Here is an 11,849-nt window from a genome sequence, read left to right as displayed (position 1 = left end):
ACCAGCACTCATGAAAAAATATACTTGGTTTAGATCCCTATGTAAGGTGACTAACTTAGAGTAAATAATTCACCTACAACCATTTTGTCCAGCATCATAAGGGATGAAGTGCCCCAGTCCTAGCATCATTGGAACTTGGTCTTTCATGGAAAGTAGGCACTCTTCCTGCTGTTCCTTTTTGCTATCAACCCCCCCCACAGACCAACAAATTCAAAGGGAACAAGCTCTAAAACCTAGTCGAGGTCTACTTAATAAAAAAAAAGCATTAACCTAATGTCTAGAGTTACTTCTCCAACAAACTTTATATGTCCTCACTGCTTCATACAAGTGTATACTGTGCATGCACCAGCAGAAAGTATGGTAGATAGGGGATGGCTAAGAGAAATTTGGATCTGAGAGCACAATAAACCTGCAGAACCGATAAATTTTATTGCAGACTGCATCATAGTGATCTTCCAAAGGAAATGGGCTAATCAAACTTCTTATATCACACATACAAGTTCCTTGACTAGTTTACCATACATATCAATTTCTTTTCAGTGTACTAATGTATGGCTGTCGACTGTGGATTTGACGATGATATCTGATGGAAAAAGCATCTTGGGTTCATGTAAACAGACTCATCGGCCGTAACGCAAGCAATCCTTTTAAAAAGTGAAAGACAAAAGCATAGCTCACTTTGTTAAGAAACACTAACACCATTAAGTTCAGCTTGGGCTACAGCAGCATTGATTGCATCAACCACCTCCATCTTTCCTCCACTCACTGCTTCATCCATTGGAGTCCGCTCATGGCTAGAGAATGACCAAAGCAGTGAGTATTCATAGCCAACATCCTCAATAGTCAAATAAATATATCTATAAAACAAAAAGATGTAGGAATACCTGTTCAGAACACTTACGCTAGCTCCTCTATGGATCAAAGTCTTGATCACCTAAAGTGTTTATCCGAACCAGCATCATTCAGTTACCCTAGATATAGCAAATAAATCACCATGAACATAGAAGCATCAGTTTTTACCTCAATATGACCATTAAGGCAGGCCCAATGAAGGGGAGTATTCTTTTCCGAGTTAGCTGCATTAACATCCTGTGTTACACATATGTCAACATAAAATGAAAGCATGCTTGGGTAGGAGGCATAAAAATGAATAGGTCATTAAATCCAGAGACAAGTTTATACTTAATAGGCTATATGTGGAAAAGGAATTTGAAAGCTTTGATGAGCATTCATTCATTTCCCTTGACTAAAAGTTCACAGGAATGCCCCCAAGTTTCTCAAAGAAGACAATGCTGATAACAGCTTGCAATAGTTTGAGATATTCGTAAACTAATTGCTTACTTTTCATGATTTTCTTTTATCTACTTCATGACCGAGCTTTGTATTTATGCCCACTGACAGGAGAGAATGTGAAATATGACAACATCTGGCATGTCTACAGGTGTCACGTCCCCCTCAAGTAGCATATGATAAAGATTAGTAAAATTTTAAAACTTGCATAGGACATTTTCCTCTTAAGCCAATAGATAACAAATAATAAATTAATATCTCAATTATTTGTGCTAGTCATGCTCACCAACGAACAAAATCTGGAGACTGATTTGGAAGATGACAACTGCTGGTAGAGTTTGTTTGGCATCCATGCATTTTAATTTTAGATTTAAAAATTTTAACAAAAAATGTTAATATTTCAACAAGATTTTAACAAGATTTATATCATCTCAGATATAAGAAAATTTCCTGAGTCACGCCAAAAATTGTTCTGTTATTAAGAAATTATTTGTTAGTCCATGAGTAACTTCTTAAAGTTTCATTGGTCAATGAAAAATAAGACTGAAAATGAACCTGAGATATAAGTGCTAATAGTTCACATACACCTTCCACGACAAACAATCAAGCATATTTTGAAAAAATAAAATTGCTAGACAATGTTTCCACCATCATGTTTAGATGATTACAATATTTTAGTGCTAGCAAAGTCCAACATGTTGAAACTCTGTTAGCAGTAACATGAGTACATGACAATAGATTATATATTATAGGAACAAATCATGTCATCAAGATGATTTTAAGGTTTCAGGACAATTTGCAGACACGTTTCTCAGCAGATGAAAATTTGTAAACAGAAAGGGGTTGGAGCTCAGCACCTGAGAACAATTGGATTTTAAGCTAGTGGTGTAAATCCATGTTTTTTAAAAGTTAGGACCAGTAAGAACTACACCTCCCAAGGTCAAGACAAAAGTTTAGTTTGTTTCAGATGCAAGAACTAGGATGCATGATTTTTCAATTTTTGTGATTGTGAGCTACTTTAAACTTGTTGAATAGGAAATATAGTATAATATCATTGCTTACTAACAGTGTTAGCATAAATACAAGATAATTCAGACTGATTAGTTTTGGATAATCCTTTCCCCCACATGGCACCAACTTTCCAAAAAAGATATGAGAAATGGATGACACAAGCCACAATATGGCGATGGACCAATTTGGAGGATAAAAGGAATAACACATAATGGTTTATAACTTAATTTATAGAAAAATAAGAATATGCAAACATATTAATAGTTGAAGAACTTTTAACCATGTTAACATTTGAAACTTGCATATTATTCATTTTCAATCAATAGCAATGGACACTAAATACAACATAAACCATAGTCAAAGTGACCCTTTCTCTCACTTCCTCACAATTTTCACCCATCATAAATGAAGAAGGTTGGAAAAAAGAATCTAAATGTGTTTAAGTAGGACGGAAGATTGTTAGGTGATAGATTAGGGAGGAGTGGAAACTTGAAAGAAGGGGTAAGATCTGAACATTAAAGTGTTTAAAGTGATTAACTAAATGGAACACTTCCTATGGTATTCCGCACTACTTTAAATCATTAATGCCCTCTAATAAGCCAGCTAAAAAGGTGCTTTCCTGAGATAAAGGAGCTCCCTAGGTGCCTGCCTACGTGCCAACCTAGATGATTGAAGAACCTCTTTCCTGAATCATAGAAAGGGTCAGGCAAGGCATCTCTCTTTGACAACCTTGGTTTTAACAAAGCACACCAATAGTATTTACATGTGTAACAATATTAAATTATGTGAATGGAATGGCAGTATGTATCCATGTACTATGTGTATGAACTTCTGGTTTGGTACATATTATAATTACAGTAAAATTCAGGCCAGCATTTTCATCCTTGATTAAATGAGCTGTTGTATTCTGATGTACACTGTTAAGAAAGCAATTAGGCTTCAACTTTAGGCAACATGCCACGATTGATCCATCAAAGTGATGCAACCTTCAATTTTGAATTAGATGCAAGCGATTAGAACTATCACATCAAAGAATTCCTTCACATCGCCCATCTAAACTGGCCAACAATGGATTAGAAAGAATGGTGATTTTATGAAGCCCTGTACCAATCCGTACTGCTTTGGCCCATATTGAAGTGAATCTATGCTGATTCAGAACAGCTCGGCTGTTTGGCTTATAAACCCTTATAAATGTATTGCTTCTTTGAGAGCCTTCGAGGGCTCTCTCTGGATCTCTTCGCTCTCTTCTGCCACACGATCCCTCCTCCACTGCTTCCTATTCACCATCAGTCTACCTCTGCGGCTCCACATATGCTCTCTCTATCTCTCTCTCCCCCTCCCCCTCTCTCCTTCTTCCTCTCCAGCCCTCTCCCTCACCATGGTTCCAGTATGCCGTGGTTCAATACAGTACAAACTGAGGTACAACACTATACCAATTGCCAGTCAGCACACTTAACGATACCGGTTCTGCTTGCCTTGCTTGCAAGTGTTGATTTCTTCAACCATAGGTCACGGCACCTAGATATCTTGGCAGCAAATACTGCCAATATCAATCCCATTCTTTAGTTTCTGCCTTGTTAAGTTTTCATACTCTCTCTGTTCAATGCCGCTAGATCTCAGTTATCTCAACAGTCCATTTGAAATTACTTCATTAGTTCAACATCATTCTCAGTTTCAACTACTACGCCATCTCCCTACTATTTACTGCTATCTTCTATCATAAAATGCTTAAGTAATCTGTTCAATCCAGCAAGCTCTAAACTCTTTGTTTCCAATTATAAACCTCTTCAAATCTATCCCTTCTTTGACCTAAAGTATAGCCTTAAGTACCTTGATATTCTTAACAATTACACCTTAAACCAGCAGAAAGGAAACTTCTTCCTGCATCAAATCCACTTTATGCAGCAATAAATTCAAATTCATTAGAGCAACTTAACCAATTGTCTCATCGCTGAGCCCCTCAGCCCATCAAACTTCATCTTGTTAACACAATAGGACATCTGATACGCAATTCATTTTGCTTGGTAGGGGCAGGATATGGGATAATTTAAATCCCTAATGAGAAGAATATGATGAACTAACTATGGGGCACTCCAGTTCTTTCAGTTCTTGAATTAATTACCAGCAATTACTGAATTTAAGCTTTTCCTCTAAATTAAGAGTTGATTAATTCCCTCTGTTGTTAAGCAATTCAAGTGTCATGTTGGTTTAGCAATTCCTTGAGCATTATTAGATTTTAGTTAGATGTTTTTTGTACTAATCTTGCATAACACATCATCTTTAAGTATGGTGCAAACAAGCTGAGATGACTGACCCAGTCAGGCTTGGCTAAGTCGAGCTAATTGATGTTCAAACTCAACTCAAGATTGACCAAGCTTAAGCATATGTGCTCAAGCTTTGTGTGCTACCAACCAGACAAGCTTCATCATTTGTGATCGAGACAAGGTCAAGCTTGAGATTGAGCTTGGAATCAATTTTGACTTGCCAAAAGAGTTGATCTCCAGTAGACTTTAAAAAAAAAAACTTAATAAGGTGGTTAAAGCGAAAAGAAAGATGTGAGGATGAGGAGATATAAAACAGAAATGTGCAAGGTAGATGGGAGGACCCTAGAGAACAATCTCCAGCAAAGTCTCCAATCCTGTAGAGAGGTGCATGATTAGAAAGTTCCCAAGTGTCATGTGAAGTAGGGGCAAGTAACATAGGAGATAGCGGGATTAGGGGGATGACTCTAGCAATGGGAAGGCACATTATTCTATGATGCAGAGACATGAGGATGGGACACAAAGAAACGGTAGGGGGCCAATAGGAGAAATTATTGATTAGAACCATTTTGCCATGTGCCTTGGGCCATCCAATAAAAAATTGTCACATCATTATTATTGAAAAAAAGTTTACTGTTATCCAAACTTGGTTTAAAACTTTGAATGGAAAAAGGTTCAGTTTAACCACTAGTTGACAGCTTTTCCGGGTTTGAATGAAAAAAGTTCACTTTTTCTTAGATGATGCGGCGATTTTTTATTAGATGGTCCAAGGTACACATGGTAAAACAGTTCTAACCAATACTTTCTTGGCCAATAGGGGAGATGGCAGGGTGAAGGGTACTTAGGAAGATGATCTCTGGTGGTCATGTGTGCTGGCAATGGCAATCTCTGACTATGGGCAGGGTGAGACAAGACTAAGAGATGGAGGGAAGCAAAAGGCTAGAGAAATTCAAGATTTAGTATTGGCCATTTAGGTTTTGGAGTCAATACAAGATTTGAAACATGAAGTACATGACAGATTATCCTCACTTCCTATATACCAAACAAGCCAACTACGATGTTTCAGCTTGGCTCCTCTAGGCCTGACCTGTTCATGAACAACTTGGTTCAATTGGAGGCCTATCTACAGGCTCCTGCTCCACAATGCTTGATCTCCCTAAACCTCTCGGTTCTAATGCAGAACCTTCTCAAGCCCGTATACTATCTCCACTTTTAATTTCCTCCATGTGATGATCATCAATTGGCCCATTGTACCAATATTCTTGACAATTAGTCAACATCCTCACAGTAATGGTCACCAGAGAACCATTTATGAACTAAATAGTTTTGCTATGTAAGGTAAGCACCACCATATACCAAAGATCCATGTATAAATGTTTTTCAGATCTTGCTCAACATGAAGCAATTTTCTCACATGAAGTGATGACATGGCTGACCCTCTGCTAATCATAAATGAACTGAAATCCTCAAAGGAGCAAATGAAATTTGCATTGATCAATTTTTATTATACCACCAGATCCATTTTGTTTCTATCTGCTATCTATTAGGATATTAACATAATATAATTTGATCCAAGGATTTAAGTCCTGGTGGGATGGCAGGCTGTCCCATCATTCCGAGTGTTGGGAGGGGACAGGGTCAGGATAGGACATCCACCATCCTGAGTGTTGGGAAACAGTACATTCCATTCTATAGCAAAACCGGGTTTCGCATGTCCCCAGCATTTGAATCATTGAATTAATCAATAACTAGCAATTCATTTTATCAATGCTAACTAACCAGACTTTATGCATTTTAATAAACGAAAACATTGAGGATAATGCATCCACCTAGTGTCACTAAACAAAACAGATAAATCCTACTTTCAATATTTGAAATGATTTTTGTTGCATCAAACAACTTTTGCTTTTCAAATCTCATAATCATCTGTCCCATGTGCTGAAATATAGTATCAGCAACTCCCACTTTAAGGAATTCTTTAACTTTTGTATTGATTGCACAAAATAAAACTACAGCTAAAAATTATTGAATTTAAAATTTGACAAAACACAATCTGCTGAGTGGAAACTACAAGACATGAAAAGAGAAATTATGTTCACAACTGCATAAAATCATCAAAACAGATTGTTCAAAGCTGACCATTAGCTTTCTGAAAATAATGATCATAGAAGATATATCTGTAATTAATCTGTTTATCATACTAATTTGGTAGCAGAGAGTTCTTATACAGTTGCCTCCTCACCACTCCATTATTTATGAGATACTCCACAATGTCTAGATGCCCATTAGCAGCAGCCATATGAAGAGCTGAAAGTAAACAAAAGTAAAATAAATTACTGAATAACATGTTTTAAAAGAAATAGAATTCAACGAGGATTAACATTTTAACAATCAAGTAATATGAGCAAAATGATAAATAAATTATGATATCAGTGATCTCACATAAGTTTTTAAATGATATAACTAAGAAGGATGTGCATTAGAAGAGATACCACTACGGACCTTGCAAATCAAATGGAAACCATATTGAATAGAACTTTATATTTTGTACACAATTATTATAAGACAGAAATGTTATAAGGATCATGGAATAATCTAGAGAACTGAAAACCTAGTCAGTATTGTAACTTGGCCAAGCAACACTGACATAAGACCTTTTTTTTTTTTTAGACTAACTAGGATTTTCTTATTCTAATTTATTCATATAGAAGTAATTTAGCTAACCTTGTTTTGATTTTAAGCTAATAGACTAGTGAGATGCACCAAGCAAACCAGCACAATAAGGAGGATCTGATGTTGAAAACCCAAGATCTGAACAACATACAAAATTTCCAAAGGCAGGAATATAGGTATCAAATTACACCTTTTTTCCTTTCACCAACTTATTATTCATTCATGTTTACTCGACATGGACACAGTGAGTATGATTAATTTAATATCAACTCACAAAATGACATTGTTAATTTTCTTGTTTTCAATGGCACCATGAGTCCTTTTGTTTTTAAGAAACAATAGCTCTATAAGTCATAATCAGTGCACTTATGCTCTTCTCCCTATTCATTTGGACATCAAAAAGTTAAGAAAATCTTGATGGGTCAGGTCCTGGTTATATGAGCTTAAATTGTGCAAGTGACAACAAGTTATGTCTCCTTATAAGCAACATGATCTGCAGGTTTCATAAGGAACCGCTCCCATTCCCATTGATGCCTTGGTGAGAAAGTTGACACTGAGTTAAATGGTGGATATTGACCAAGGGTCAACTCTCAACAATCCTCAGTCTTCTTTGGATCCTACTTTCAGAGCCCTAAGGCTTACAAATGCTTTCTGATTAGTTGGTTGGCTGAGATTCATGGGCTTCATGTTTCAGGTAGTAATCTAACATAAAGGAGATTGGGTTTAGAGAGAGTAATAGAATAGAACAACTTTCAGATAATTTAACCTTTGTAACAGATTTTAGTTCCATGTCTTGTATGAAGACTTATAGCATATTCCTGTTAGCTACTATTTTCCCACTGCACTTCACATGCTATAAAATTTTGCTAGAAGAATTTAAAGCGCAAAACCAGTCACCTGAATCCAATATTAAACTGTAAAAATACTATCCAGATTATCGCCAATTTAATAGAAGCCAGCAAATCCAACTAGAACCATATAAATCGATGTTTTTATTCAGCAACATAGTGGAGCTTGAAGTACTTAATATACTCACTTTTTCATGTTGCCTTTATCAACAATACTGAAATAAAAAAGTTAAGACTTTCACTTCGGGTGCTCTAGAAGTCGAGTCCCACAAACACCTATTGATTGGAATTTAGTATGCCTTTCTGACTTGCAGTTTTGCATGAAAATCCAGCTCTATCAAAGATATCCTATATCCCTTTCCTTGAAGCATAAGATAAATAATAGTAGTACTAGTAGCAGTATGATACTTAAAAACAAATTCGATGGATTTAATGGTTATCAATCAATTAAGATGAATTTCATTTACAGCAATTTGAAGATCTAACCTGTTCGTCCTTGAGAATCTCTGGAGTTAAGAGAAACACCCATGGAATATAAGCTTACCACATCTTCAACATCATCATATCTAGCAGCCTTAAATAAAAAATGACGATAACCAAACAATTAGATAAACATTTGTCCCATTGGAAAAACTAAAAATGGTGCTTATGTAAAAGATAAGTGGCAAATTCAAAACTCACAAAACATAATAAATGCTCAAAACTTCTTCACTCACTCAATGATTTGAAATATGTGGGCAATGGAGAAAGTATATATATCTATATATATATATATATATATATATATATATATATATATATATATATATATATATATATATATATATATATATATATATATATATATATATATATATATATATATAGATATAGATATAGATAGAGAGAGAGAGAGAGAGAGAGAGAGAGAGAGAGAGAGAGAGAGTAGATGTTGAAGTAAGAGAAGCAATAATACAATTTCTAACCTTTTTAATGTAATAAAAAGTGAAGAGATTTTGTCTTCATCAGCATCAAAACTACTTTTTGCATCAAAGTAGCATTTGCCATGAAACAAAACATTAAGTAAAGAAAACTCCATGGAAGGATTAGGTTAAACAATTTTTATTTTTGAGCATTCCAGTACTAAAGCACTGGATTGAGTTAAATGATCAGCTATCAACTTGATGCCAACCTTCTAAAAGCTGTTTCAAAATTCCAGGTTAAAGTTACTTCAGGCAACAGATGGACCTGCTACAAAACCTAGAATGCCAATGGGAGGATAAGGAGACCCAACTCATTGTTTGTTGCTTAAACTGAAGCGATCATAGGACAACTCTATGAATTTCCATATACTTAAACACTTTAAGAGAGAGGGGAGATACTAGGTTATTCTAAATTGTACTTGTTACATATTTGATGAAGCAACTTATTTGCCAAGTGTTTCAAATATGGAGCTAGGCTTTGTTTTCATCTTCCTGTAAATCTGGTCATGACCTTAAATTACCTTGAAATAACATCAATTCATCAGAAATACACTCCACTAGTCTCAAAGCTAAGGTCGGGCCTTCAGCAAGAAGAAGCAAGAGCTTACTTGGAAGACTGCAGACATTCAAGACGATGAGATCCTTATACAATTTATTCAATGATTAATATGCAGGAATGGTCAAATTATTGACCTAAAAACTGGTGTCAAGCTAGATGAAAATTTCACACACTTGTAATCAGGCTACTAAGGATGATGCATAAATTAAACATCCATGCAATGTAGCACCACATCCACACAAACGTTGATGGGCAAAGGGCATCAGAATTCTATTGATGATTTCGTGCTTGGTGTCCTTGAAGATTGCTATGACGAGGATTATACATGGTGGGACATGATTTCCATCAACATCATATTGAATTCTGGTTTATCAGCCATGCCATTAAAATTAGGTTGTGCTATGATGGAAACTTTGTAGAAAGGTTACAGCGGAGTATAGTAGCGTCCATCTGTATGTACATATCAATAAGAGACCAAAAGAACCTTCATTTTTTAAGCAATTGATGACAATCAAAGCATGCATTGATTCAGTGAAACCAGCCATTTAGAACTTCAGCATTTAATAGTATTGAATCAAGCTGGACAAATTAGTGCATTGGCTTAGTGAAACCAACTGATTTTGCTAAGTACGTTGGATCCATTATCTTCACCCTCCTAACGATCAATCCTAAAAATATATAGTGTTCAACACGGAGATGAATCGGTATTAGAGATATATTTGATCCACAAAAGAAAAGAAAAAACAAAAAGACAAAGAAAAAGGCAGCTTTCTGGTGGTGCTTGCCAAAGACCTTCAAATTTATATGTCATTTCCATCAGAGAAAGCTATGCATGCAATAGCATAGAAGAGATGCTGAATACAGGCTTCTATATTTCTTCTTTTAAAAGAGAACAGGAATATAAGATGAAGAAAAAATCCATTTCAATTCTAGGAGCAAATTCCAGAACGTCTTATATACACATCAAATACTCTTTAAGTAACCAATTCTATGTAGATCCTTTACTACATAAGGATCCATTGCCACCCACTAAACATTAGGGTCCACCAGTATGGAAATGCGAAATAACTTAACAGAGTCGTCCTAGCTCAACCAAGCACAAGGAAATATGACCGTCAAGTAACAATCTTTATTACTTAACAAGGAAATTGAAACGTCAGAGACCCAGAGCCTCCTGCAAGCCATCTTGCATAAGAAATCCCCATTCATTTGATTTCAATATTACTTAAGAAAGCTAAGCAAAGCAGATTATGAGAACCACAAATTGCATTTCATTCGTTTGAGAAAATGCCTCAGAGAGAAAGGGTTACGAAGAGTGCAACAAAAGAGTGAGGGGAAGGGACCTCTAGCAAGGCCTGGACTTGGTCGGGGGTGGGCTCGCTGAGGCCCGGCTGTTCCGTGGCATCCGACGCCGTGCCCATCGCTTCCCTCCTTCTCAAAGGAAAGAAAGTGTGGAGGTTTTAGAAAACGGGATGGAGGAAAGTATCGGAGAACCATTCGGATCTTGAAAGTGCGGTACGCGGGTTTGAGCCATTGCGGGTGGCTGGCAAAAATGTGACCCGTACCCGATCCATCCAGAATAAATGAGTTTGATGGTAGAGATGGCAATCGGATCGGATCATAAATGGATCGGATTATAAATAGATCGAATCAAAAAATTATCAATCCAAATCCAACCTGTTTATTAAACGGATCAAAAATTCAAACCTCAATCTGATCTATTTATTAAACAGATAATCCGACCTGACTCGTTTAACCTGTTTATTAAATAGATCAAATTAGGTTAAACGAGTTAAACGGGTTAAACGGATTAAATGAGTTAAACAAATTAAACAGATCGAATTAAATAGGTCAGAAACAGGTTAAACAGATTTTAAATAAGTTAAACGGATCTTAAATGGGTTAAACAGATTAAACAGATCGAGTTAAATGAATCAGAAATAGGTTAAACAAGTTAAATGAGTTATTTGACGCAACCTGATCTGAATATTAAATGGGTTAAACTAGTTAAATGAGTCAGATATCTAAAATTCAAATCTGATCCACTTATTAAATGGGTGAAACGGGTTGATTCGTTTATGACCCAAACCCGTTTAGCCTAAATCCAAACCTTTTTATGACGGGTCGAACATAGGTCAGGTCATATTTTGCCAGCCCTATTTGATGGTGCATCCAGAGTTGGTTTGATTTCGGGCATCCTCATCTATACTCGGACCCATACCTAACCTATCCTACCAGCTACTAA

The 11,849-nt window shown here is 36.0% G+C and overlaps 1 protein-coding gene across 2 annotated transcripts; it reads right to left on the bottom strand.

Annotated features, from left to right (window-relative positions):
- Window positions 1-404: 404 nt before the first annotated feature.
- Window positions 405-11,136, bottom strand: LOC105049117 (uncharacterized). 2 transcript variants are annotated; one of them, XM_010928677.4, is made up of 6 exons: window positions 10,948-11,105; window positions 8,570-8,657; window positions 6,805-6,869; window positions 1,021-1,089; window positions 885-934; window positions 405-794 (listed from the first exon to the last, which is right to left on the bottom strand). In XM_010928677.4, exons 1-6 carry the CDS (start codon window positions 11,023-11,025, stop codon window positions 683-685), a joined length of 462 nt encoding a protein of 153 aa, XP_010926979.1. In that variant the 5' UTR covers window positions 11,026-11,105; the 3' UTR covers window positions 405-682. The 2 variants fall into 2 exon arrangements, with proteins under 2 accessions (XP_010926979.1, XP_073117149.1); XM_073261048.1 differs by lacking the exon at window positions 8,570-8,657 and having other exon boundaries at window positions 10,948-11,136.
- Window positions 11,137-11,849: the final 713 nt, after the last annotated feature.

This window comes from Elaeis guineensis, chromosome 7, assembly GCF_000442705.2.
Source record: "Elaeis guineensis isolate ETL-2024a chromosome 7, EG11, whole genome shotgun sequence".
Classification (NCBI taxonomy): Eukaryota; Viridiplantae; Streptophyta; class Magnoliopsida; order Arecales; family Arecaceae; genus Elaeis; species Elaeis guineensis.
The sequence above is the reverse complement of the archived record's forward strand: the minus strand, read 5'-3'. Positions and strand labels throughout refer to the sequence as shown.

Bases quoted from the DNA above. Each gene is read 5' to 3' on its own strand.
- LOC105049117 (XM_010928677.4), bottom strand. From the start codon at position 11,025: ATGGGCACGGCGTCGGATGCCACGGAACAGCCGGGCCTCAGCGAGCCC. The intron at 935-1,020 runs GTAAAAACTGAT...TAAACACTTTAG, and splicing joins GCCTTAATGGTCATATTGAG to GTGATCAAGACTTTGATCCA. The intron at 795-884 runs GTATTCCTACAT...GTCATTCTCTAG, and splicing joins AGCGTAAGTGTTCTGAACAG to CCATGAGCGGACTCCAATGG.